The sequence below is a fragment of the Haemorhous mexicanus genome, chromosome 32 (genome assembly GCF_027477595.1).
Source record: "Haemorhous mexicanus isolate bHaeMex1 chromosome 32, bHaeMex1.pri, whole genome shotgun sequence".
NCBI lineage: Eukaryota > Metazoa > Chordata > Aves > Passeriformes > Fringillidae > Haemorhous > Haemorhous mexicanus.
In genome coordinates this window covers 964,571-991,394 of record NC_082372.1, presented here as the reverse complement: position 1 = coordinate 991,394, position 26,824 = coordinate 964,571, and the positions used below count along the sequence as shown (strand labels likewise).

Below are 26,824 nucleotides of genomic sequence, written 5' to 3'. Positions count from 1 at the left end.
CTGAGGGGTCAATGGGGTCCTGGCAGGGAAATGGAGCCCTGGGGGATGGATCCGGGCCCCAAGGGGTTAAAGGCAGCCCCGAAAGGTTCCCTGAGGTCCTGGCAGAGCCAGTTCTGCCCCTCGGGGGAGGATCAGGGCGTGGGGCCCTCCCTCCTCCCAGCCTCGACGCCCTCTGCCCTCAGAGCTTCGGCCGCAGCCTCTGGATGGAGACGGGGATGGAGCTCAAGGTGGGAACCCCAAAACCCCGGAGTCACCCTCAGCGGGCACCTGAGGAGATTTGGGGGGATTTGGGGGGGATTTGGGGGGCTTTGGGGAAGTTTGGGAATCCCCAGGGCCGTGGGTGCAGCCAGGAGAGAAAAGGGAAGTGGAAAGTTCCGGAGTCTGGGGAGCTCAGAGGGGCCGGGAACGGGGAAAGGGGGGTGGGACCTCCCAAATTTCTGAGGGGATTCAGGTGGAACACCCCAAAATCTCACCTGGGTGTCTGGGAACCCCAAAACGTCACTGGAGACTCACCTGGGACACCTGGGAAATCCCAAATCCTTGGAAATTCTCACCTGAGACCCCCCAAATCTCACCTGGGAGTCCCTTGGGATCCTCACCTGGACCCCTGGGACCTCCCAAATCCTCACCTGGGCATCTGGGAAACCCCAAATCTTTGGGAATTCTAAACTGGGAAACCCAAAATCCCTGAGGAACCTCAACTGGGAGCCCCATATCTCTGGGGAACCTCACCTCGGACCCCAAAAACCTCACCTGGTGCCCCTCCAATCCCTTGGGAGCCTCACCTGGGACCCCCTTGCCCCCATGTCCACCTTGCCCCCCCTGTACTGTGTCCTCTAGATGTTCCCTGCTCACATGGGACCCCCAAAACCCCAACTGGGACCCCCCCAAAACCCCCCCTGCTCTCCCCCTACCCCACAAAAACCCCACCGGGGACCCCCAAAACGCCTCCTGGTACCTCCCAACCCCCCCCAGAATCCCCCAAACCCCTCCCCTCCCACCCCAGCCTTCCTTTCCTGTCCCCAGGTGTTCTCCCCTGCCCTCCCTCCTGAGGTGGCCCCAGCGGTGGCTGCGCGGCGAAGGGCCCTGGCAGCCCTGGTGGCCCTGGCCGAGGCCTTGGGGACACCAGACAGCGTCCCCACGGCACTGGCTGAGGCCGAGGCCGCGCTGAGCCAGGCCCGGGCAGCCCTGAAGGGGCTGGAGGGGGCCCGGGAGGCCTCAGTGGCCCCGGCGGTGGCCCTGGGGACCCTGGGGGACGAGGACGAGCAGCGGCTGCGGCAGCTCGGGGCCAAGGCTGAGGAGGAGGCAGCGGCACTGGAGCGTGAGGAGCGACGGGCACGGCAGTGCCAGCACTGGCTGCGGGCTGGGCACGGGCTGACCATGGGGCTGATGGTGCTGTGCGGGGCCGTGTGTGAGTAAAAAACCAGCATGGACCAGTATAGACCAGTACAGACCAGTTTGGATGAATTGGGCTGCGGGCCAGGCACAGGCTGCCATGGGGCTGATGGTGCTGTATTGGGTTGTGTGTGAGTAAAAACCAGTATGGACCAGTACAGACTAGTACAGAGTAGTATGGACCAGTGTGGAATGGTGTGCACTAGTATGGGGCAGTATAGACCATTACGGACCAGTATAAACCAGCTCAGACCAGTATACATCTTGATAGTACACTGTGGGAGGACTGTGTACTGTGGGTCTGTACTGCCTCAGTGGGGGGCACTACAGACCAGTTCAGACCAGTATAGACCAGTATGGACCAGTTCAGACCAGTTCAGACCAGTATAGAGCTGTATGAATATCTACAGACGAGTAGAGAATTCTCCCTGCCCTGACCAGTATAAACCAGTACAGACCAGTATAGATCAGTATGAGACTCTATAGAGCAGTAAGGATCAGTATGAACCAGTATAGAGCAGTGGGGACCAGTTCAGACCAGTAGGAGTTTCTACAGACCAGGAGGGACATTCCCCTGCTCTGGCCAGTATGGACCAGTGTGAACCAATACAGAGCAGTATAGACCAGTACACAGCAGCATGGGGCAGCAGCGGATGCAGGGAACTAGTACAGACCAGTACAGACCAGTACGGAGCCCTACTAATCAGCAGATACCCTCCCCTGCCCTGGGATGGGACACTGGGATTGAACTGGTGACACTGGGGTGACTCACTGGGCTGGTGACACTGGCAAGTGACAGTGGGGTGGGGACACTGAGCTGGAACTGGGGACACTGGGCTGGTGACATTGGTATGGGGACAATGGGGTGGTGGCACTGGGCTGGCACTAGGAGCACTGGGCTGGTGGCACTGGGACAGGACTGGGGACACTTAGCTGGAACTGGGTTGGTGACACCAGGGTGGTGGCACTCAGGTGGTGACAGTGGGACAGAACTGGTGGCACTGGGCTGGAACTGGGGACAGTGGGAGAGGACTGGTGACACTGGAACAGAGATGGTGGGACAGGACTGGGGGCACTGGGAGGGGACACTGGGATGAGGGCATCAGGAAGGGACTGGGGACACTGGGACAGGGTGGGGGACACTGGGATTGAACTGGTGACACTGGGCTGGTGCTATACGTGTTACTGGTGACACTGGCACAGGGACATAGGTATGGGGACAATGGGGCAGTGGCACTGGGAGCACTGGGCTAGTGGCACTGGGACAGGACTGGGGACACTGGGCTGGAAGTGGGTTGGTGACATTGGGCTGGTGGCACTGGGCTGGAATTGGTGGCACTGCCGTGTCCCTGGTGCCATGTGTGTGGTGTCCCCGTAGTGTCCCTGGACTCGGCCCGCACCGCCCTGGGGGTGACCGAGGACGGTCACCTGCTGCTGGCCCTGGCCGTAGTGGCCGTGTCCTGCGAGGTGGCCTGGTGGGGCTTGGAGACATCGTGGCGTCACCTGGCCACTGCTGCGGGCCACCAGCGGGACATGGCCCTGCGCCTGCGGGACCGTGCCCAGCAGGTGGCAGCCACCAGGGCCAGCGCCGAGGCCGCTGCAGACACCAACGAGGCCACTGCGGATGTGCTGGGGCAGCTGGAGGAGGTGACGCTAGCGCTGGGGACATTGGTGGCCGCTGTCACCCGGGACAGGGAAGTGACGCCGTGGGGGACACGGGGACAGGGCTTCCCCAGCGCTGCCCGGGCGCTCGGGGACATCGTAGTGGCCTTGGGGACATCGGGGGAGGGGCACAAGGAGGTGACGCGGAGGCTAGAGGTGGCCCAGGCGGTGCTGGCGGGGCAGAGGTAGGGAAAGGGTGGTGGCACTGTCACCACCGGAGCACGGGGACACCCCGAGGGACATTAGGGACCTTGGGGCCAACCCCGTGTCCTGCCCTTGGGGATACGGGGGCCGCCCTAGCGTCCCCTGTCCCTCTGTGGGTCACCACGATATCCCCGCAGCGTCCCCAACAGGACCCTGGTGTGTCCCCAGTGTCCCCAACGGGACATGAAGGGACATTGGGCTCCTGTTGGGGACATGGGGGCACGTTGGGGACATCGCGGGTACACTGGGGACCCTACTCTGGCCCCGCGGGCGGGGGGGCAGGGGGCGGTGACGTTTCCTTGCCCTGCCCCCATCCGGCCGCGCCCCGTTCCGCGTGTGCTCCGAGTGTCCCCCGGGCGTGTCCCCCCCTCCCCGCCAGCGTCTCCTGGAGTGTCCCCCGAGTGTCCCTCGGGCGTGTCCCCCCCCTCCACGCCAGCGTCTGGAGTGTCCCAGAAGTGTCCCTGGAGCGTCCCCAGCGGTCATGGAGCCCCGCGAGGTGCGACAATCCCGGAGCGGGGGGGGGGGCGGGGGGGAGGGGACGGTGGGGGATCGGAGGGGACACAGGGAGTGGCAGGAGGGGACAGGGGCACAGGGGCGTGGCGGGAAGGGGGAAGGTGACAGAGGGCTGGAGGGGAGAAGGGGACGGAGGGTGGCAGAAGGGACGAGGGGGTAACACAGGGACAGAGGGGACAGCAGAGCCCTCCAGGGATGGGACAAACAGGACCCTGGGAGGGCACAGTGGCCACCCCAAGAGGCCACAAGTGCCACCAGGTCCCTGCCACCTCCCCTGTCCCTTCCACAGCTGCTGGAGGCGTTGGTGGACGTGGTGACCACCCTGGGAAGGGTGGCAGCCACCCTGGCCGGGCCATACGGGGATGTGCTGCTGACCCCAAGGGGGGTGTCCCCAAGGTCCCTGCACACGGCCCTGGGGACCTTCATCGGTCATCTCCAGGGCACCCTGGGCCACCACGGTGACACCTCCCTGGGCCAGGCCCTGGCTGCCTTTATGGCCAACCTTGGGGCCACCTGGGCCCATGTGACAGCTGCGGCCAGTGCCTGGCGGGGCTCGGTGGCCAAGCTCGAGGACAGCTGGGCCCAGCTGGCCAGGGAGGCCACCGAGCTCTGCAATGCCTGCAGGGACGCGGCCACCGGGGAGGCCACCACTGCGGCCACCGCCAACACCCGGGCCAGGGACCTGCAGGACAAGGCCACCCGCTGGGAGCCATCTCTGCACAACCTGGTGGCTGAGGCCAGGCAGCCGCTGCTGGCCCTGGACAAGGAGGAGGTGGCCTCAGTGGTGGCCGCGCATGAGGCCCGGATGGCAGCAGCCACCAATGAGGTGGTGGCGGCCACCAAGGCCAAGGAAGAGGCCATGGTGGCTGCCAGTGAGGCAGGGGCAGCCACCAGGAGGGGACAGCGGGCAGAGACAGCCCTGGGGCTGCTGGAGCACTTGGTGGCTGCGTGTGACAAAGCCACCGCGTTCCCCCAGGAGCTGCAGCGCCAGCTCGGGGACATCGAGGCCACCCTGAAGGGGACAAATCAGGCATCCCCCGATGTCCCCGAGACCTTGGTGGCCAAGGTGGCCAATGCCGAGCTGCTGTGGGAGGCCAGTGCCCGCCTGGTTACGCGTCACCTGGTGGGGACACTTGGGGACATCCGCAGGCTCCTCTCGAGTCACCCTGGTGGCCCTGGTGCCCACACAGTGACCGAGCGGTGCCAAAGAGCCATCGAGGACATCCCGATGCTGCTGCAGGGACAGTGATGTCACCACTGTGATGTCATCGGGGTGGTGACACCACTGGGGACATCACTGGTGTCACCTGTCCCCTCCCACCATCCCAGCAGGGGATTTGAGATAAATCTGGGGAATTTTCTGGGAATTTTCATTAAAATTGTCCCAAATCATGATGAGAATTCCTGGGGTAAATTCTGGGGCTCCATGGGACATCACTGGGGACACTTGGGGACAGGGACCAACCCAGCAAGGCCAGGTCACTCACAGGTGCTGTTTCCATGGTGATGGGGACAAGTGGCATCCTGGAAGGGGAAACAGGGTTTTGAGGGGGTGAATTGGGTCCTGGCAAGGGAATGAGGGTCCTGAGGGAGGAAATGGGATCCTACAGACATCATTTAGGGTCCTGAAGGGGTAAATTGGGGTACTGAGGGGATAAATGGGTGTCCTGGCAGGTTAAATGAGGGTCCTGAATTCCGTCTGTAGGACCCCAATGAACACATCAGAACCCTCATTTACCCTCCCAGGACCCCATTTACCCCCCAGGACCTTCATTTCCCCTGCCGGGACCCTGAGCCCCCCACTCTCAAGGCCACATTGCCCTTTTCAGGACCCCAATTACCTTCCGGGACCTCATTCAGCCCCACGAGACGGGCCGTGCCACCTAGGCTCTGCCCCGAGCTCTGATTGGTCAGATTGGAGAAAAGGGGCGTGACCAAGCCGGTGGCAAGGTCTGAGAATCGAAACCAAAATGGACTGGGGGGAGGTGGGGGGGAAAGAAGGGAGGGATACTCCAAAAATGGGATTGAGACCCCCCACCAAAATCCCAGGAATTCCATGGGAACCCCCCAAAAATGGGACCAGGACCCCAAAATCCCAGGAATTCCCTGGAAACCCCTAAAATACTGGGAATTCCATGGAAATGCCCAAAAATGGGACCCAAGACCCCCCAGATTCCCCAAACTGGGATAAAACGTTGATTTTCCAAGGAATTTTCAGTTTTTAATGCTCCAAATTTCCATTAAAAATTTATATTCCTGGAAATTCCTGTATTTTAATGCTTCAGATTGGGATAAAACATTGATTTTTCCAGCAAATTCCTGGTTTTCCAGCTAAAACCCAGGAGCTTCCTGGAAAGTCAACTTTTAATCCCAATTTGAGGCATTACAAAAAAGGGCCTCAGAGGGGGGACGTTGGGGGTCCTAAAGAGGATTTGAGGGGTCCCAAGAGGGTTTGGGGGTTCTCGCAATTCCTGGGGAAGATCTGGGGCGTTCTGGAAGGCCTCAAGGGGTCCTGGGTGGGGTCTGGGGGGTCCCGAGGGATCCTGGAAGGTTCTAGGAGGGGTTTTGGAAAATCCCGGGGATGATTTGGGGGGTCCTGGAGGGTTCTAGCTGGGATTTGCTGGTGGCCAGCGTGCTGCAGATGTGACACGTGGTGGAGCCATGCTGACAGATCCTGCAGGAGCTGGAGGGGGATGGGGCCAGCCGGGGTCGTGGTGGGGCATCGTCATTGTCACAGAACATTCATGGTCATGATGGGTCATCATCATTGTCATCAGCACTGTCACAGAACGTTCATGGTCATGATGGAACCATGTAAAGGAATGCCTGTGGTCATGAACAGTCATCATGATTGTGGAACTTGTGTGATGGTCATGAGTCCATCTGTGGCCTTGATGGGTCTTCACTGTCATTGTCATCATCAAAGGTTATCCATGACCATGATGGGTCCCTCCCTGATCTTCAAGAGCCATCCATGGTCTTGATGGGTCTTTGCCTTTGTCATTGTCATCATCATGGACCATCTGTGGTCGTGAAGGGTCTTCATTGTCATCGTCAAGGACCATTCGTCTTCCTGAAGGGTCATCATCATTGTGGAATGTCCATGATGTGAATGTCTTGATGGGTCGTTGCCTTTATCATCATCATCATCATCATCATCATCACAAGCCAACCATGGCCATAAAGGATCTCCACTGTCATCAAAGGCCAACCAAGGTCATGAAGGGTCTCCATTGTCATCAAGGGCAGTCCATGGTAGTGAAGAGTCTCCATTGTCATTGTCACACACCACCCACGGTCCCAGTGGGTCATTGCGGGCCAACCACAGTGGAGAAAGATCTTCATCCTCCTCCTCCTCCTCCTCCTCATGGACCCTCTGTTGTGGCCCTGTGGCTTAACCGCAGTGGAGAAGGACCATTGTCATTGTCACCATGAGGTTCTCACAGCAATGAGGGGGCAATCCATGGTGACATCAGGACCATCCATGGTGACATCGAGACTATGCATGGTGACATTATTATCATCCATGGTGACATTAGGACCATCCATGGTGACATTAGGACTACCCATGGTGGGGACAGGACAATCCATGATGACAATGTGACAATCCATGGTGACATTGTGACAATCCATGGCAACAATGACCCTTACTTCTCCTTCTCCTCCTGCTTTTCCTCTTCCTCCTGGGCTACCCACGCCACCACCATGGAGCTCCTCCAGCTCTGCGTGGCCACCACCACATCCCCGTCTCTGCCATCCCAGGAGATCCTCAAGATCCTCATGGAGGATGGTGACAATGACAGCGATGATGATGACGGCGATGACAACGATGAAGGCCCCTCATGGATAGTGCCAGATGACACCAACACTCCTCTGGCCATGCCGCCAGACCCCCCCACCATCTTCTACATCAAACCTGAGCCAGCCACCATCACAGTGACCACACCGGACATCCCACTGCTGACCAACCCCCAATGGTGCCCTGCTGGACACTGGGCGACCCACACGGCCACAAGCGCTTGAGCCACAGTGGCCACACGGCCCACGCGCTGGTGAGGCCGGACACCACTGGGAAGCGCTCAGTGCCATGGCCCAAGGGCAAGCGGCACATCCAGCTGAGCCTGGGCTGCGGCCATTCCTCTGCAGCTGTTCTGGCTGACCCTCAGGCTGTTGCCATTTCCGCAGACCCTTGGGCTGCAGCCGTTCCTGCTGACCTTCAGGCTGCAGCTGTTCCTGCTGACCCTCAGGCTGTGGCTGTTCCCCTGCAGCCATTCCCCTGTGGCCATTTCTGCTGACCCTTGGGCTGCAGCCGTTCCTGCTGACCCTCAGGCTGTGGCTGTTCCCCTGCAGCCATTCCCCTGTGGCCATTTTCACTGAGCCTCGGGCCACCGCTGTTCCCCTGCGGCCGTTCTGGATGACCATGGGCTGTGGCTGTTCCCCTGCGGCCCTTCCCTCTGACCCTTGGGCTGTGCCCATTCCCCTGTGGCTGTTCCCGCTGACCCTCAGGCTGCAGCTGTTCCCTGAGGCCCCCAGTGCTTCTTGCAGCTCAGACACCGGGAGCTCAGGAAACAGAGAGGGGGGCTGGAGTATGGCCAGTGACCAGGATGGACCAGTATGAACCAGTACAAACCAGTGCTGGGTCTATGAGTGATCACTGTGGCTCCCAGACCAGTCTGGGGTTCTGGTCCCAGTTCAGGCACTGGTTCAAGCTCATTCCAGTTCCCAGTTTAGCCCCTCTACTGGTCTGGGATCATTCCTAATTCAGTCTGTACTGGTTCGGGCCCAGTTCCCAGTTTATCCCTGTTCCCAGTTCAGTCTGTACTGGTTCAGGCCCAGGTCCCAGTTTATCCCTGTTCCCAGTTCAGTCTGTACTGGTTCAGGCCCAGGTCCCAGTTTATCCCTGTTCCCAGTTCAGTCTGTACTGGTTCAGGCCCAGTTGCCAGTTGAGTCTGTACTGATTCAGAAGCAGTTCCGCATTTAGCCCCGCTCCCTTCAAACCCAGCCAATCAGCGCTCTCATTCCCAAGCACAGCAGCCAATGGCAGCACAAGACGGCCGGGACTTATGTTACCATGGGAACGCGCCAGAGGGGTCTCCATGGCAACGGGTGAGGACGCTTCTGGGTTCCTGTTCCCGCCCTCTGCCGCCCTCACCCAATCAGCGCTCGCGGGGCGGGGCGCAGCAGCCAATGGCGATGCAGAAGATGCGGGGGGGGTGGGGATAGAGAGAGAGAGAGAGACAGACAGACAAACAGACAGACAGACAGGAGGTCGCCATGGCAACAGGGGCAGGAAAAGCAAGAAAACGTAAAAAAGGGAATAAAACCTGGGACTGGTGTGGGGTGGGAGAGACTGTGGGGCCTTGGGGAGAGCCCTGGGGACAGCAGGGTCCCCTTGGGGACAGTGGGACCACTCTGGGATGGGCGTGGGGCTTTGGGGACCCTGATTGACCCTGCCAGGACCCAACGGCTCCTCAGGACCCCGAACTGGGAGGGACTGGGAGGGACTGGGCTGTCCCCAGCAATGTTCGCATTGTCCCCATGTCTGTCCCCAGCTGTACCAGGCACTGTGGGTGGTACTGGGGGCACCTTTGGGGCACTTTGGAGACACTTTGGGGGGGGTTGGAACACCTTGGGGACACTTTGGGGGCTCTTGGGGACACCTTGGGGGCACCTTGGGTGAACCGGGGACATTCTTGGCACATGTGGGGACACCTGGAGGGCATTGGGGGGGCTGGGGACACCAAAGAACCTCCTTGGGGACATCATGGACTCTTTGGGGACCCTCTGGGATGGCTGCGGTGGCTTTGGGGACATGGGGGACTGGGCGGGGACAAAGTGACACTGAGCCAGGGCTGGGGCAGAGCCATGACATCATCATCATCATAGTGACATCATCAACATCACCGTAGTGATGTCACCACCACCACCAAAGTGACATCATCTCAGTCCCCGCAGTGTCACCATTCCCTGATGATGTCCCCTGTGTCCCTGATGATGTCACCTGTGTCCCCATGGGGGTCCTGGCACTGCGGGGTCCCCGATGTCCCCAAGGATGGCGGCACCAAGGGCCTGGAGATGCGTCACCAACGGGGCCAGGGACACTGCAGGGACACAATGGGGACATTGGAGTGACATTGGGGACACGTCTGGGGACATGCTGAGGGAACACTGAAGACATTGGGGATGTTGAAGGACATTTGGGGGCACTCAGGGACACTGGGGACACTGACAGGACAGTGGGGACAGCTTGGGGACAGTGAGGGGACACTTGGGGACACATTTGGGGGCGTTGAGAGGACATTGGGAAGGACATTTGGGGACATTCAGGGATATTTTTAGGGACATCTGGGGACATTGGGGGACATTTAGGGACACTGGGGACACACTTGGAACACTGAGGGACATTTGGGGACACTCAGGAACACATTTGGGAACGCACTAGGAGACATTTGGGGACATTTGGTGACACTGAGAGGACACTGGGGACATTGGGAACATGTTTAGGGACACATTTGGGGACACTGGGGCCACACTGGAAACACATTTGGAGACATTGGGGACATTGGGGACACACCCACCTGTGCCTGGGTGTGGCCGAGTTCCATCCCCACCTTTGGTGGCCTGGGGGGGACATGAGGGTGACACCCTGGGGACAGAGCCACCCCCAGTATTCCCTTGGTGCCACCCCCTCACCTGCTCCAATGTCACCTCTGGGGCCACCGTGCTGGGGACACAGAGAGGACACAGAGGGGACAGAGAGGGGACAAAGCCACTGTGTCACCACCAAGGTCAGCGCTGTCCCCAGGGCCATCCCCTGATGTCACCTGTGCCACCCCAGTGTTCCCAGGGCCACCCTTGTGTCAGTTACCACTGTCCCCACAGCCACCACCCCTGATGTCCGCGATATCACTCACCCACTGTCCCCAGTGTCCCCAGAGTTCCAACTGCCAGTCCCCCAGTGTCCCCAGGGTCACCCCCCCAATGTCCCCAGGGTCATCTCAATGTCCCCAGTGTCACCAGTGCCACTCTTGGTGTCACTCACCTGCTGTGCCTACTGTCCCTAGGGCCACCCCAATGTCCCCAATGTCACTCACCCCCTGTCCCCACTGTCCCCAGTGTCCCCAAGGTAACCCCTCAATGTCCCCAGGGTCATCCCGCCATGTCCCCAGGGCCACCCCTGATGTCCCCAGGGCCATCTCAATGTCCCAAATGTTCCCAGGGTCACCCCCTGCTGCCACCAGAGCCATCCCAATGTCCCCAGTTCCCCAGTGCCACCCCCAGTGTCCCCAGTGTCACTCACCTGCTGTCCCCTGCTGTCCCCTCCAGCTCCTGCTGCCACCGGAGCCGCCCTGAGGCCACCAGCACTGGGGACAGAGGGGACACTGGGACAGGGACAGCAGACACGGCCACCACAGTGTCCCCACAGTGTCCCCAAAGTCCCCACAGTTTCTCCAGTGTCCCCAAGTGTGTCTCCAACTCCTCCTAAGGTGTCACAAATGTCCCCAAAGTGTCCCCAAGGTGCTCCAGAAATGTTCCTACCTCCCCCAAGTGTCCCCAAAGTGTCCCCAGCCCCACAAAGTGTCCCCCAGGTGTCCCAAAAGTGTTCCCAACTCTCCAGGTGTCTCTCAGTTGTCCCAGCCCCCCCCTGCCAAGGTGTCCCCAAAGCGTTCCCAAGGTGTCCCCAGCCCCTCCCAAGGTCTCCCAGGTGTCCCCAGTCCTCCCCCCAATACCCCTAAATTGTCCCTGCAGTGTCCCTACAGTGTCCCCAACTCCCCCAGGTGTCCCCAGAGTGTCCCAGATGTCCCCAGGTGTCCCTGCAGTATCCCTGAGGTGTTCCTGCAGTGTCCCCACAGTGTCTTCAGGTGTCCCTGCAGTATTCCAGGTGTCCCTGCAGTGTCCTTGCAGTGTCCCCAACTCCCCCAGGTGTCACAGGTATCCCTCTAGTGTCCCCAGGTGTCCCCAGTGTCACTGACCCCGCAGTCGGTGCTGGGCCCGTCCCAGGCGCTCACTGAGGGTCCCCAGGGCCCCGACAGCCACGGTGACATCGGCCAGGGCCATGCCCAGTGTCCCCAACAGCCTGGGGACAGCAACGGGGACAGCCCAGTACAAACCAGTTCATCCCAGTACAAACCAGAAACCCCAAGGTCCCCACTAGCCTGGGGACAGCAATGGGGACATCCTGGTTCATCCCAGTACAAACCAATTCATCCCAGTGTCCCCAACAGCCTGGGGACAGCGACGGGGACAGCCCAGACCCCCCATTCCCTCCCAGTTCCCCCAGTACCGGCTCAGGGCCTGGCCCAATTTCCCCAGTTCCTCCTCGGCCGCCTCCGCCCGGAGCCGCTCTTGGGACAGGGCCTGGACACGGAACAGGCCCAGATTGTCCCCAAATTGGCCCCAGATTGTCCCCAGATGGCCCCAAAATGTTCCCAACCCCCCAGCTGTCCCCAAACTGTCCACAAGGTGTCCCCTCACCTGCCTCAGGTGGGTCCCAAATGCCCCCAGGTGTGTCCTCAGTGTCCCTCACCTGTCCCATGTGTGTCCCCAATGTCCCCAGGTGTGTCCCCAGGTACCCCTCCCCTGTCCTAGGTGTGTCCCCAATGTCCCCAGGTGTCCCTCCCCTATCCCAGGTGTGTCCCCAATGTCCCCAGGTGTCCCTCCCCTGTCCCAGGTGTGTCCCCAATGTCCCCAGGTGTCCCTCCCCTATCCCAGGTGTGTCCCCAATGTCCCCAGGTGTGTCCCCAGGTGTCCCTCCCCTATCCCAGGTGTGTCCCCAGGTACCCCTTCCCTGTCCCAGGTGTGTCCCCAATGTCCCCAGGTGTCCCTCACCTGTCCCAGGTGTGTCCCCAATGTCCCCAGGTGTCCCTCACCTGTCTCTCCTGCTCCCCCTGGCGCAGCCGCAGCTCCAACAGCGACACCTGTCGGGACCCGGCGGCCACTGCAGCACCCAGGGAGCGCACCTGGGACGGGGGGGACAGGTGGGACACAGGTGGGACATAGGTGACATCGCTGAGGGACAGAGGTGACCTGCCCAGGTGACCACCTGACCCTCCCCAAGGGACACAGGTGTGCCCAGGTGTGTCCATGTAACTCTAAAGGAACACAGGTGATCCCAGAGGGTCCCCCCAGGTGTGGGGTTGGTCCCACCTGTGGCGTCTCACCTGTCCAGGGTCTCACTTGTCCCAGGTGTGTCCCTTGTGTCCCCTCACCTGTTCCAGGTGTGTCTCCTCCCCTCTCCCATCTCCCCTCAGCTGTCCCATGTCCCCTCCCTGTCCCCTCACCTGTCCCTGCAGCTGCAGCTCCTGGCCCTGCTGCAGCCTCACCTGCAGCAGCAGCTGGAAAACCTTCTGGCGCCAGCGGCCCAGCAGCACCTGGGGAGAGAGAGCTCACCTGAGACCCCAAACTCACCTGGGGAACCCCAATACACCTGAGACCCCAAACACACCTGGGGAACCCCAATACACCTGAGACCCCAAACTCACCTGGGGAACCCCAATACACCTGAGACCCCAAACTCACCTGGGGAACCCCAATACACCTGAGACCCCAAACTCACCTGGAGAATCCCAAAAACCCCACCTGAACCACCTCCAATGTACTTGAGACATCCCAAACACACCTGAGACACCCCAGGGTGTGTCCCCAATGTCCCCCAGGTGTGCTCAGATGTCCCAGATGCACCCAGGTGTCCCCCCCAGGAGCTTCCAGGTGTCCCCTATGTCCTCAGGTGTGTCCCAAGTCCCCCCAGATGTGTTCAGGTGTGTCCCCAAGTGCCCCCAAATGTCCCCAGGTTCCCCAAGTGTCCCCCCAGGTGTCCCAAATGTCGCCAGGTGTGTCCCCAGGTCCCCCCAGGTGTCCCCGGTGGGGGACAGGGTGGCTCCAGCCCCGAGATAAACCCAGAACACCTGGGACAGGTGAGACTGGGGGGGCTGAGAGTTACTGGGAGTCACTGGGGGTAACTGGGAGCACTGATGCCTCACCTGCTCTGGGCTTTGCTCCACCTCCTCTGGGCCAAGGCCCCGCCTCCTCAGGGTCTCCAGCTCCATCTCCAGTATTTGGCTCCGCCCCTTTTCTGCATCCAGCTCTGCCTCCAATCGCTGGCCACGCCCCCTCAGGGCATCGAGCTCCACCCCCAGCGCTTGGCTCCGCCCCCTTTCTGACTTAAGTTCCACCTCCAGGGATTGGCTCCGCCCCTTTTCTGCTTCAAGCTCGGCCTCCAGCTGCTGGCTCCGCCTCCTTTCAGCCTCAAGCTTTGCCTCCAGGTGCTGGCTCCGCCCCTTCAGTGCTTTCAGCTCCACCTCCAACTCATGGCCACGCCCCCTTTCTGCCTCAAGCTCCACCCCCAGGGACCTGTGAGGGGGACTGGGGTTACTGGGAAGTTATTGGGAGCACTGGGAGGTTACTGGGGGTTACTGGGAGTTACTGAGAGCCTCACCTGGGGCGCAGCACAAAATGGGAGGGGGGAATGAGCCCCTCCAGAGTGGGAGGGGGCAAATGGGAGCACTGGGGGGCACTGGGAGGGGGGAACTGGGAGCACTGGAGGGCTCTGGGAGGGGGGAACTGGGACCACTGGGAGGCACTGGGAGCACTGGGAGGGGGGAACTGGGAGCACTGGGGGGCACTGGGAGCACTGGGAGGGCCCGGGCAGGGCTCGGCCATCGGCAACCTGTGGGGGGACAGTTCCCAGTATGGACCAGTATAGCCTGTCCCCAGTCCCAGTAACCTCCCAGTCCCTCCCAGTTGTTCCCAGCTCCCCCTCCCCACGCTCCCAGTCCCTCCCAGTTTTCCCCAGTCCCTCCCAGTTCCCCCTAGTACCTTCCAGTTCCCTCCCAGTCTCTCCCAGTTGCCCCGCGCGGTGCACGCCGGGAAGGCGCCCCCGCCGCCGCTTTCCCGCGCCCCCGCCCCAGCCAATCAGAGGCGGTAGCTCCCGGATCCCGCCTCCCCCTCCGACCAATGGGAGGGCGCATCCGAGAGAGATGGGCGGGACTAGGAGGGGATTGCGTCCTAGAAGGGGAAATGGGGTCCTAGGAGGGGTAAATGAGGTCCTGAAAGGCGATGTGCAGTCTTAGGGCAGGGTTAATGCGGTCCGGGGGTCTCATGGCAGGGTAAATGAGGGTCTGAAAGGGTAAATTGTGGTCCTGAGGGGGGAATGGGGTCCTGGCAGGGTAAATCAGGATCCTGAGAGGGGAAATGGGGTCTTGGCGGGGTAAATCAGGATCCTGAGGGGCCATGTGGTCCTGACAGGGTAAATCGGGGTCCTGAGGGGCTGTTTGGTCCTGGCAGGGACAGTCAGGGTTGCCGAAGACCCCACGCTCATCCCGGAGGGGTCCCGCTGTCCCCAAAGGGTCCCTCCTGTCCCCAAGGGGTCCCTACTGTCCCCAAGGCCCCCCAGTCTCTCCCACCCCACACTAATCCCGGGGTTTATTCCCTTTTTTACCTTTTCCCGGTTTTCCCGCCCCAGGCCCGGCCGCCCCGTTGCCATGGCAACACTGCTCCCGCCCCTTCTTCATCGCCATTGGCTGTTTCGATCCGCGAGCGCTGATTGGCTGAGAGTGGCAGAGGACGGGGCACGAACCCGCAAGCGTCCTCACTCGTTACCATGGTGACCTAGCTCGGGCGTTTGCACGGTAGCGAAAATCCCGCCCATTCTGCGCTGCCATTGGCTGCAGTGCCATGGCACGAGAGCGCTGATTGGCTAAGGATTGAGAGGGCGGGACTAAAGGCAAAAAGGTCCCCGAAAGGGTTCCCAGGGTCCCCAAAGCGACATTTGATGCCCCCCACCCCCGCATAACCAACCCAGGGCTGGTCCCCAGAAGGACTCCCGATGTCCCCAGGGCCACCACGACCATCCCGGGGGGTCCCGGGTTCCCGATGTCCCCAAGGGGTGCCCAAAAGCGTCCTTGGTGTCCACAAGGTGCCACCCGATGTCCCCAAAATATTCCCAAGGGGGTCCCTGATGTCCCCAAGGGGTCTCCGATGCCTCCAGTGTGTCCCCACAGAAGTCACTGATGTCCCCAAGGTCACCATGACCATCCCAATGTGTCCCCAAGACAGTCCCTGGTGTCCCCAAGAGCTCTCTGATGTCCCCAACCCCCCATGGCCATCCCGGGGGTGTCCCCGGTGTCCCCAAGGGTTCCCTGATTTCCCCAAAAGTGTCCCCATAGTGTCCCTAACCCTGCCAAGGCCACCCCCGGGGCTGTCCCCACGGTGTTCCCAAACGTCACCCCCCCCCCCCGGCTCCTCCCCCCACCCAAATTTGGGATTTTTAACCCCAAAATCTCCAAAGTCTGCTGCCCAAATTCACTTTATTGGGGCCCCCCGGCGGCTCCGGGTCCGGGGGGGGCTCGGGGGGGGCTCAGGGCCCCCAAAATTGGGGGCGGGACCTTCGGGGGGACCCCGGGGCCGTTTTGGGGTGGGATTTGGGGCTTTTTGGGGCCGGTTTGGGGTTTTTGGGGGGTTCCCTGCATTTGGGGGGAGCCTGCGCCCGCTCCGGGTCCGGGGGGGCTCCTGGGGGGGGTCCAGGGGGGCATGTGGGACCCCAGAATTGGGATTGGGTTCCCCAGGGGGACCCCGGGGCTCTTTTGAGGGGTTTGGGGGCAGGTTTGGGGTTTTGGGGGTTGGATTTGAGGGTTTTTTGGATGTCCCTGAATTTGGGGGGTCCCGAGAGGGATTTTGCGGGGGTCCCTGACGGCTCCGGGTCCTGGGGGGCTCCTGAGGGGAGTCTGGGACTCCAAAATCGGGGGCGGGACCCTCTGAGCGACCCCGGGGCCGTTTTGCGGTTTTTTGGGGTGGATTAGGGGGTTTTTTGGGTGGATTTAAGGTTTTTTGGTGGGTCCCTGAATTTGGGGTTTTCGGGGGGGGATTTTGGGGGGGTCTTCGCCCACTCCGGGTCCTGGGGGGGCTCGGGGGAGGGGTGGAGCCCCCAAAATGGGCCCGGGATTGGGTTTGGGGTGGGGTACTTTGGGTGAGATTTGGGCGTTTTTGGGGGGGATTCTTTTGTTTCTGGGGGGGGTTTGGGGATTTTTGGGGGGGATTTTTTTGGTTTTGGGCGGGATTGGGGGGTTTTGGGGGTGGGTTTGGAGTACTTTGGGCAGGATTTGAGGGTTTCTGTGGAGGATTTTTGCTTTTTGGGGAGGGTTTTGGGGTTTTTCGGGGTAGGTTTGGGGTTTTTGGGGGAGGGTTTTTCCGTTTCTGGGAGGGATTTAGGGTTTTTTGGGTGGGATTTGGGGTATTTTGGGTGGGATTTTTTTGGTTTTGGGTGGGATTTGGGGTATTTTGGCGGGGCTCGGGGGTGTTTTCAGGGGGCTGCCAGGGGCTCAGCAGGAACGGGGCCAGCTCCAGGCACTGCCGCAGGACCCCCGAGAGCAGCAGCTCGGCCGAGAGCAGCGGGAGCCGCGCGGCCACGGCCGGGGGCCAGAGCCAGCGGTCCTGGGGACACGAGATCACCAGGACACGGGGCTGGGAACCCACAAACACAGTCAGGAACCCCAAATAACCCAGTCAGAAACCCCGAATACCCCACCCAGCCCAGTCCTGGGGACACGAGATCACCAGAACACCAGACTGAGGAGAAACCCCAAAAAGCCCGTAAGGAACTGCAAATAACCCATCAGAAACCCCAAAAACCCTGCCAGGAACCCCAAATAACCCATCAAAAACCCCAAAAATCCAGTCAGAAACCCCACTCAGCCCAGTCCTAGGGACACAAGATCACCAGGACACCAGGCTAAGGAAACCCCAAAAACACAGTGAGGAACCCCACATAACCCAGAGAGAAACCCCAAATACCCCATGAGGAACCCCAAAAACCCCATCAGAAACCCCAAATACCCCAAAAGAACCCCAAATAACTCAGAGAAACCCAAAATAACCCACCCAGCCCAGTTCTGGGGACAGGAAATGACCAGCACAAGGGGCCAGGGAACCCCAAAAACACAATGAGTAGCACCAAATAACCCAGAGAGAAACCCCAAAAGCCCAGTGAGGAACCCCAAACCCCAATGGGATCAGAAAGGCCCTGAGGATTTGAGATCACCAGGACACAAGGCTAGGGGGAAACAGGTCAGGACCCCAAAAAGCCAGTAAGAAACTCCAAAAACCCCCTGAGGAACCCAAAATACCCCATGAGGAGCCCCAAAAACCCAGAGAAGAACCCCAAACCCCAAGGGGATCCCAACAGTCCTAGGGACAGTATGTGACCAGCACCCAGGGTTGGGGGGAAATGGGTCAGGACCCCATAAGCCCCATCAGAAACCCCAAATACCCCAAAAGAACCCCAAATAACCCAGAGAGGAACCCCAAAACCCCCGTGAGAAGCCCCAACTCCACACAGCCTGATCCTGGGGACAGGAAATGACCAGGACATGGGGGCTGGGGGAAAATGAGGTCAGGAGCCCAAATCCCACCCAAAAACCCCCCAAAAGCCCCAAAAACCCCATTAGAAACCCCCAAACACCCCAAAAACTCTCAAACACCCTGGGAGAAACCCCAAAACCCTCAACACCCCCAATGTCTCCAATGGCCTTGATGTCCCTGATGTCCCCGAGTGTCCCCAATGTCCCCAAAATCCCCAATCCTCTCAATCCCCCACAATGTCCCCAGTGCCCCCAATGTGCCCAATTCCAATGTCCCCAATCCTTCCAATTCCCCCAATGTCTTCAATGTCCCCAATCCCCACAACGTCCCCAATTCCCCAGTGTCCCCAACACTCTTGATGTCCCTGAGTGTCCCCAGTGTCCCCACTCCCCACAATGTCCCCCATGTTCCCAATGCCCCGATGTGCCTAATCTCCGCAATGTCCCCCCAGTGTCCCCGATGTCCCCACTGTCCCCTGTCCCTGCTGTCCCCTCACCGCGTGTTCCCGGGGCAGCTGTGGCAGGAAGGTGCCACCACAGCAGGTGACAAGGTCCCGCATGTCCTCGGGGCATGGCTGGACACTGGGGGTGACGTGCACCTGGTACCCCTGGGGACAGAGAGGACATCAGGGGAACCATGGGGACATTGGGGACATTCAGGGGTTGAGGACATTGAGGGGGTCAGGAGATTGGGGGATTGGGGACATTGGGGGCGTTGGGGTACTGGGGACGTGGGAGATGACTGGGGGGACATTGGGGACATTAAGCAGGTTGGGGACATTAAGGGGTTCAGGTGATTGGGGTGTTGGGAACATTGGAGAAGTTGGGGACATTAATGTCATTATCACCTGCAGAAGGGGTGCCACCATGCCTGGGGCTGGCTCAGGAATGGGTTTAGGTGACATGGGGACATCTGGGGACAGTGCCATGTGCAGCAGGGGCCATTCTTGGGCCTGGGGACACTGGGGACATTGAGGACACTGCTGTCACTGTCACCTGCAGGGGCCATATCTGGGCCCAGGGTTGGCACAGGGATGGGGTTAGGTAACATTTGGGGACACTGGGGACACTGCTGTCACTGTCACCTGCAGCAGGACCTGTGCCCTGGCTCAGGGATGGGTTTAGGTGACATGAGGGGACATTTGGGGACACTGTCACCTGCAGCAGGGGCTGCTCCCGGGCCTGGGCCAGCGCCGGGCGCAGGCGGAAGCCAAAGCGCCGCTCACAGGGGGGGTCCCGGGGCAGGAAGGGACCTGGGGACAGCGGGCGGCCACTGTGGGAACTCTAGGGACGTGGGGACATGAGGGGTTCACACACAGCCACCAGAGCCACCCCAGTGTCCCCAAGGCCACCCCCTTGTCCCCAGAGTCACTTTGATTGTCCCCAAGTCCTTCCCCTTGACCCCAAGGTCACCCTCCCTTGTCAACCAAAGCCCCTCTGTCCCTAAGGCCACCCCCAGTCCCCAAGGTTCCAGAGTCCCCAAGGCCACCCCCACTGTCCCCAAGGCCCCTCCCCTTGTCCCCAAATCCCCTCCCAATGTCCCTGAGTTCTCCCTTCCCCCAAGGTCACCCCGCTGTCCCCAAGGTCACCCCACCCATCCCTGAAATCCCCAAGGCCAATCCCCCTTGTCACCATGTCCCCCATGTCCCCCTGTCCCCAAGGCCACTCCAGCTGTCCCCAATGTTCCCAAGATCCCCATTGTCCCCAAGGCCACCCAATGTCCCCAAATCTCCCCTGAAGTCCCCAGTGCCACCCCCTGTCCCCAATGTTCCCAAATCCTTTTCCTTGTCCCCAAACTCCCCTCATTGTCACCAAGTCCCCCCGATTGTCCCCAACCCCCCACTGTCCCTGATGTCACCTGCAGCATCCATTGAGGGGGTGACAATGGGGACACCCCTGCTGATGGCACAGAGGAACTTCAGTGTCCTTGATGCTCCCAATGTCCCCCAACGTCTCTGGTGTCCCCAGTCCCCCGATTGTCTCCAATCCCCAATGTCCCCCCATGTCCCCAGTCCCCAATTCCCCAACTCCCTGATTGTCCCCAATGTCCCTAATACCCCAATATCTCCAATCCCCAGTTGTCCCCAATGTCCCCAGTCCCCCAATGTCCCCACCATGTCCCCAATCCTCCAATGTCCCCGCAATGTCTGCAATCCCCCCAACCCCCCTGACTGTCCCCAATGTCCCTCCCAATGTCCCTCATGTCCCCCACCCCCTGCTGTCCCCGATGTCACCTCTAGCAGCCACTGGGGGGTGACAATGGGGACGCCCCTGCCCAGGGCGCACAGGAACTTCAGTGTCCGGCGGATGCCATCTGTCACCAGGTGGCTGCAGTCGTGCACAGAGGTGGCCTCGGTGCCACCCAGCGTCCCCAGGGCCACCCGCAGTGCTGGGGAGGCCACCAGGCCTGTGAACAGCACCTGGGGACAGTGGGGATACATTGGGGACATCCCTGAGTGCCACCAGGCCTGTGAACAGCACTTGGGGACATTCCTGAGTGCCACCAGGCCTGTGAGCAGCACCTGGGGACAGTGGGGACAGATTGAGGACAGCCCTGGTGAGGTGGTGACATCTAGGGGACACTGGGACAGGTTGGGGACACATTCAGGACACACTGGGGACGTCCCTGAGAGAGTCAGGGACACTCTGGGGACATCCCTGAGGAGTTGGGGACACCTGGATGACACTGGGACAGGTTTGGGACAGGTTGGGGACACAACAGGGACATCCCTGGGGGACTCAGGGACACACTGGGGACACTGTGGGGACATTCCCAGGTGCCACCACCCCAGGACTAGGAGCTGGGGACACTGGGACACCTTGGGGACACTTTGGGGACATGCCCAGGTGCCACCAGCCCCAGAACAGCAGCTGGGGACACAGCAGGGAGGATGGGTGGCACCAGTCTGTACTGGTCTGCACTGGTTCATACTGGGAGGTCACTGGGGTGTCCCTGGTGGTGGGGGGGGGGGTGTCACTGGTCTGTGCTGGTCACTATTGTTCCACACTGGTCCATACTGGTCCATACCTGCCCCTACTGGTCCATACTGGTCCACAATGACCTATACTGGTCTGTACTGATCCATACTGGTCTATACTGGGAGCACTGGGTGGGGTCACTGGTCCATACCGGGGTCACTTAGGAGTCACCAGGGGGGTACAGGTCTGTACTGGTCTGTACTGGTCCATACTGGTCTAGATTGGTATATTCAGGTTCATACCAGTCTGCACTGGTCTATACTGGTTCCTCCTGGTCTGTACTGGTCCATACTGGTCCTTACCCGGATCTGGGTGGAGCCTGGTGCTGCCCGGGGGCGGAGCTGGCGCTTGGCACCCTCTGCTGGCTCCTCCTCCTCTGGGGGTGGGGCTGCCATTGAGCCCAGCGCATTTCCTTTTATGGACGTGGAGGGTGTGGCCTCTTCAAGCACGGCCACTGTTGGGTCCTGCCCTCTCTGGGGGCGTGGCTTGGGTGTGGGGCGTGGCTTGGAGCCTTGATCAGTCCCATTCTGGGTGGGGGTGGGGCCATGAGAGCCTCCGCCCCCTCCACTCCCAGCCAATCGCCGACTGCGCCGCACCTAGTGAAGAGGGGCTGCAATGGAGATCCCAAAATCCACCTGCCACCCCCAAAATCCCCTAAATTCTACCTGGGACCCCCCAAAAACTCACCTGTGACCCCACCCCCCCCCCCAAATCACACTGGGCCTCCCAAACCCCACTTGGGACCTCCCAAAATCCACGAGGAACTCCAAAAACTCACCTGGAACCCCCCCAAATCCCCAGAGGGCTCCCAAAATCGACCAGAGACCCCCCCAAAATCACCCGGGACCCCCCAAAATTCACCTGTGGGGTGGGCGGAGCTTCTGCTTCCTCCTGGGCGGGGCTTGGGGGACCCTCAACATCTGGATTTGGGGCCACCTCCTCCACATCTGGAACTTGGGGCTCGTCCAGGGCTGGTTTGGGGCTTTCTGGGCGTTCCACATCTGGGTCAGGGGGGAGGAACAGCTGGGTGGCCACATCTGGATTCAGACCAGGGCCCCGTGGTCCCTCCACATCTGGATTTACGGTGTCCACCTCTGCATCTGGAATTTCAGGGACTTTTGGGGCCGTCTGGAGTCTTTTTGAGACTGCCACATCTGGATTTGGGCCCACCTCCTCTACATCTGGATCAGCATCCCCCAGCAACAACCTGTGGCCCCTCAGGGACTCCTCCTCATCTGGATTTGGGCTCTCCATGTCCACATCTGGAATTTTGGGCAGGTTTAGGGGACTTTTGGGTGGTTTTAGGGACCCGGCACCTGGTTGTGAGGGTCCTTCCCCCTCCACATCTGGATCAGGGGGCAGGAATAGCTGGGTGGCCACATCCAAGTCCTCCTCCCCCTCCACATCTGAATCTGGGGTCTCGGCCTTCACAACGGGAATTCTGGGGTCATTTGAGGCCATTCTGGGTTGTTTTGGACTCAGAACATCTGGATTTAGGCCATCCTCCACACCTGGATGGGGGGGCAGGAACAACTGCGTGGCCACATCTGGATCCAGGGAGGGCAGCCCCTCTACATCTGGAATTTTGGGGTCCTTTGGGGTAGTTCTGAGGCCTTCTGGGCTTCCCACACCTGGAGAAGGCAGGAACAGCTGGGTGGCCACATCTGGATCTGATTCCTCTTTCTCCTCCACATCTGGAATTCTGGTGTCCTTCGGGGCTGTTTTGGAGCTTTCTGGGTTCACAACATCTGGAGAAGGCAGGAACAGTTGAGTGGCCACATCTGGATCTGACTCCTGTTCTTCCTCCTCATCTGAATCTGGGGTTTCCTCTTCCACATCTGGAATTTTGGGAGGGTTCAGGGTCATTTTGAGTGGTTTTGGGCTGCCAACATCTGGAGAGGGCAGGAACGGCTGAGTGGCCACATTTGGATCTGACGCCTCTTCTTCCTCCACATCTGGAATTTCCAGTGGCTTCTGGGTCATTTTGCTTTGTTCTGGGCTCCCAACATCTGGATCCACCTCAGCCTCTCCCACATCTGAATTTGGGGGCAGGAACAGCTGGGTGGCCACATCTGGATCCCACCCTTCCTCCTCTCCCTCCACATCTGGAGTTTTGGCCACATTTTGGGTCCTTTGAAGCCTCCCAACATCTGGAGTTCCAGGCACATCTTGGGTAATTTTCTTTTTTTTTGAAGGCCGAACATCTGGATCAGCCTCATCCTCCTCCACATCAGGGTCACTCTCTACCACCAAGGCTCCACCTCTGGATTCAGAGCTTCCAACAGCTAGATTTTGGGTTGGTGTGAGCACATCTGGAGTTTCAGGCACATTTTGGGTAATTTTCTGTCTTTTAAAGGGCTGAACATCTGGACCTACCTCATCCTCCTCCACATCTGTCTCACTGTCCACAAGCAGCATCCCACTCCCAATTTTTGTGCCTGAAACATCTGGATTTGGCATTTTCAGCCTCACATCTGGAGTTTCAGGCACGTTTGGGGCTGGTTTCAGTCTTTTTAGGGACCCAACATCTGGATTTTCCTCCTCCTCCACATCTGTGTCACTGTCCACCAGCAGTGCCCCGTGACCCCTCTGTGACCCCTTCACAGCTGGATTTGGGGGCTGTGTGGGCACATCTGGAGTTTGGGGCACATTTTGAGGAATTTCCCATCTTTTTGAAGGATGAACATCTGCATTCACCTCCTTCTCCACATCTGTATCACTGTCCACCAGCAGTGCCTGACACCCATTTTTGGTCATTCCAACATCTGGAATTGGGGTCTGTGCCACCACATCTGGACTTTCAGGCACATTTTGGGTCATTTCAAGCTTTTTTAGGGTCTCAGTATCTGGATTCTCCTCCTCCCCCTCCTCCACATCTGCGTCACTGTCCACCAGGAATGCCTGGCACCTGATTCCAGGGCCTGAAACATCTGGATTTGGGGACTTTGCAGCCACATCTGGAGTTTCAGGGACGTTTTGGGTCACTCTGAGCCGTTTCAGGGGCTGCACATCTGGATCCTCCTCCACATCTGTGTCGCTGTCCACCAGCAGCATCTGACTCCTGATTGTGGGACCTGAAACATCTGGATTTGGTGTCCCCCATCGCACATCTGGAGTTTTGGGCAAATTCGGAGTCCTTCTGAGCCTTTTTGGGGGCTGCACATCTGGATCCTCCTCCACATCTGTGTCACTGTCCTCCACCAGCATCTGATTGCTGATTTTGGGCCTCTCCACAGCTGGATTTGGGGTCGCCACCTCCGCATTTGGAATTCTGGGCATGTTTTGGGTGACTTTGAGCCTTTTTGGGGGCTGCACATCTGGATTCACTTCATCTTCCACATCTGTATCACTGTCCAACAGCAGCATCTGAGAATGGCGTTTTGGACCCGAAATATCTGGATTCAGGGGTTTTGCAGCCACATCTGGGGTTTCGGACACGTTTTGGGTCATTCTGAGTCGGTTTTGGGGCTGCACATCTGGATTCTCCTCCTCCTCCTCCACATCTGTGTCGCTGTCCATCAGGATTCTCCAGTGTCCGATTTTGGGCGTTGTCACAACTGGACTTGCGGTTTCCACCTCCACATCTGGAATTCCAGGCATGTTTTGGGTCACTTTAAGCCTTTTCTTGGGCTGCACATCTGGATCCTCGTCCACATCTGTGTCACTGTCCACCAGCTCCATCCTATGTTGCATTTTTGGCCCTGAAACATCTGGATTTGGGGTCTTTCCTGCAACATCTGGAGTTTCTGGGATGTTTTGGGTTATTTTCAGTCGTTTGGGGGGCTCTGCTTCTGGATCAGCCTCCTCCTCCTCCACATCTGTGTCACTCTCCAGCAGCAGTGTACCGCACGCATTTTTAAGCCATAGAACTTCTGGATTTGGGGTTTTCAGCCCCACATCTGGAGTTTCGGGCACATTTTGGGTCATTTTAAGCCATTTTTGGGGCCCAACACTTGGATTTGGCCCCTCCTCCTCCACATCTGTGTCACTCTCCACCAGCAGTGTCCGGTGCCCATTTTTGGCCCATAGCACATCTGGATTTGGGGCTTCTGCTGCTACATCTGGAGCCTCAGAGGGGTCTTGGGCCACTTTGGGCATTTTCAGGTCCCAAACATCTGGATCTGGCTCCTCCCCGATCACATCTGGAGAATTTTGGGAGCAGGGAAGGCGTTTTTGGGGGCCCTCAACATCTAGGGGCACAGCTGGATCCTCCAGGGCACTGCAAAGGGGGGTTGGGGGGGGCTCAGGAGTTTGAGACCCCCAAAATCCCCCAAGGATCCCAAAAATAACCCAAAGGGCCCCCAAAACCCCTTTGAGACCCCAAACAACAACCCCCCACCAAAAATGCCCCCAAACTGCCCCAAGGACCCCCAACCCCCCCCCCCCCCAAATGCCCCAAAACAACCCCAAACTGTTCCAGGGACGCCCCAGAACTCCCACTCCCCCAAAAATCCTCCTAAACTGCCCCAGGACCATCCCAAACACCCGCCAATTCTCCAAGGAACCCCCCAAAATCACCCAGAGACTCCCAAACTGCCCCTAAAAGACCCAAACCACCCCAGAGGCCCCAAATTGGGACCTCCCAAACTGCCCCAAAAAGATCCAAAACAAACCCAGGGATCCCCGAAATTCCCCAAGATGCACCCAAATGACTCAAAATCCCACAAGGATCCCCCAAAACTGCACCCAAAAAAGCCGAAATCCCCCCAGGGACCTCCAAGTCTTCCTCAGGAAGCCCAAATTCCCTCACAGAACCCCCAACGCCCCTCAGGGAGCCCAAATTTCCTCATGGAATCGCCAGCTTCCCTCACGGAACCCCCAACGCCCCTCAGGAACTGCAAATTCTCTCATAGAACCACCAACCCCCGTCACGGACCCCAAATTTCCCTCAGGAAACCCACACGTCCTTCAGGAACCCCAAATTCCCACACAGAAACCCGAACCCCCATCAGGGGCGCCCCAAACTCCCCTCAGGACCCTTCAACCCCCTCAGAGAGCTCAAACTTCCCTCAGGAGCCCCAAATTCCCTCACGGATGCCCCAACTCCCCTCATGGACACCAAACCTCCCTCACACACATCCAACCTCCCTTAGGGACCCCCAAATTCCCTCATCAAGTCCCAACTCCCCTCAGAAACCCCCAAATTTCTCTCTGGAACCCCAAATTGCCAAGCCACGCCCCCAAACTTCCCTAAGAGACCCCAAACTTTCCTCAGAAACCTTAAACCCCCGTCAGAGACCCTCCCAATCTCCCTTAGGGACTCCCCAAAACTGCCCCCGAGGCCCTCAGTCCTCACCAAGGACCGCTCTAATCACCGCTGTCACCTCCAAATCCCTCCAGGATACTCTAGAATCCCCCCGGATCCCAAATCCCCCCAAACTCCCCCATAATTCCCTCAGGGACCCCAAAAGCGGCCCCGGCTTTCCCCCCCCTCCCCGCTCACCCCTCCCGCGCCATCACCGCCGGGCCTCGCCCCCCGCGCTTCCATTGGCTGCTCTCTCCTCGCGTCAACGCCCATCTGCACTTTCCATTGGCTGTTGTGAGTGTCGATCATCGCCAGACTAGCGAGACGGGGCAGGGTGGTCCTCCGAGAGCGCCGGAGCGGCGGTGGGAGGGCTTTAAGGAGGTTTAGACTAATTAAAGAGCAGAAAGCTGGATTGATAACAAGATTAACCAATAGAAGAACGGAAAGCGGGCGGTGCCGACCAATGGGAGCC

General features: G+C 59.6%; 3 protein-coding genes across 3 annotated transcripts; 1 reads left to right on the top strand and 2 right to left on the bottom strand.

The window, feature by feature from the left end:
- Positions 1 to 3,248: 3,248 nt before the first annotated feature.
- LOC132340565 (uncharacterized) lies at positions 3,249 to 5,166 on the top strand. The gene is made up of 2 exons (XM_059871635.1): positions 3,249 to 3,757; positions 4,064 to 5,166. Exons 1-2 carry the CDS (start codon positions 3,743 to 3,745, stop codon positions 5,021 to 5,023), a joined length of 975 nt encoding a protein of 324 aa, XP_059727618.1. The 5' UTR covers positions 3,249 to 3,742; the 3' UTR covers positions 5,024 to 5,166.
- Positions 5,167 to 9,627: 4,461 nt separating this feature from the next.
- LOC132340522 (uncharacterized) lies at positions 9,628 to 14,642 on the bottom strand. Its single transcript, XM_059871572.1, has 10 exons — positions 14,590 to 14,642; positions 14,210 to 14,440; positions 13,755 to 14,124; positions 13,056 to 13,145; positions 12,645 to 12,734; positions 12,059 to 12,132; positions 11,748 to 11,851; positions 11,075 to 11,256; positions 10,353 to 10,498; positions 9,628 to 9,875 (listed from the first exon to the last, which is right to left on the bottom strand). The coding sequence occupies exons 2-10, from the start codon at positions 14,431 to 14,433 to the stop codon at positions 9,689 to 9,691; spliced, it is 1,467 nt and encodes a 488-aa protein (XP_059727555.1). The 5' UTR covers positions 14,434 to 14,440; positions 14,590 to 14,642; the 3' UTR covers positions 9,628 to 9,688.
- A 584-nt stretch (positions 14,643 to 15,226) lies between these two features.
- MDC1 (mediator of DNA damage checkpoint 1) lies at positions 15,227 to 26,621 on the bottom strand. The gene is made up of 8 exons (XM_059871528.1): positions 26,551 to 26,621; positions 21,969 to 25,326; positions 21,410 to 21,703; positions 20,363 to 20,548; positions 19,287 to 19,412; positions 18,977 to 19,090; positions 18,626 to 18,736; positions 15,227 to 15,469 (listed from the first exon to the last, which is right to left on the bottom strand). Exons 1-8 carry the CDS (start codon positions 26,562 to 26,564, stop codon positions 15,362 to 15,364), a joined length of 4,311 nt encoding a protein of 1,436 aa, XP_059727511.1. The 5' UTR covers positions 26,565 to 26,621; the 3' UTR covers positions 15,227 to 15,361.
- Positions 26,622 to 26,824: the final 203 nt, after the last annotated feature.

Excerpts from the sequence above, each read along its gene's own strand:
- LOC132340522 (XM_059871572.1), bottom strand. The coding sequence starts at position 14,433 with ATGGCCGAGCCCTGCCCGGGCCCTCCCAGTGCTCCCAGTGCCCCCCAG. Across the intron at positions 13,146-13,754 it reads TGGAGCAAAGCCCAGAGCAG|GTGCTGCTGGGCCGCTGGCG; the intron begins GTGAGGCATCAG and ends CTCTCTCCCCAG. Across the intron at positions 11,257-11,747 it reads GGCCCAGCACCGACTGCGGG|GAGGAGTTGGAGACACACTT; the intron begins GTCAGTGACACT and ends GTGACACCTTAG.
- MDC1 (XM_059871528.1), bottom strand. Across the intron at positions 19,091-19,286 it reads GGGAGCAGCCCCTGCTGCAG|TGTCCCCAGGCCCAAGAATG; the intron begins GTGACAGTGTCC and ends CAATGTCCCCAG. Across the intron at positions 18,737-18,976 it reads TGGTGGCACCCCTTCTGCAG|GGGTACCAGGTGCACGTCAC; the intron begins GTGATAATGACA and ends CTCTGTCCCCAG.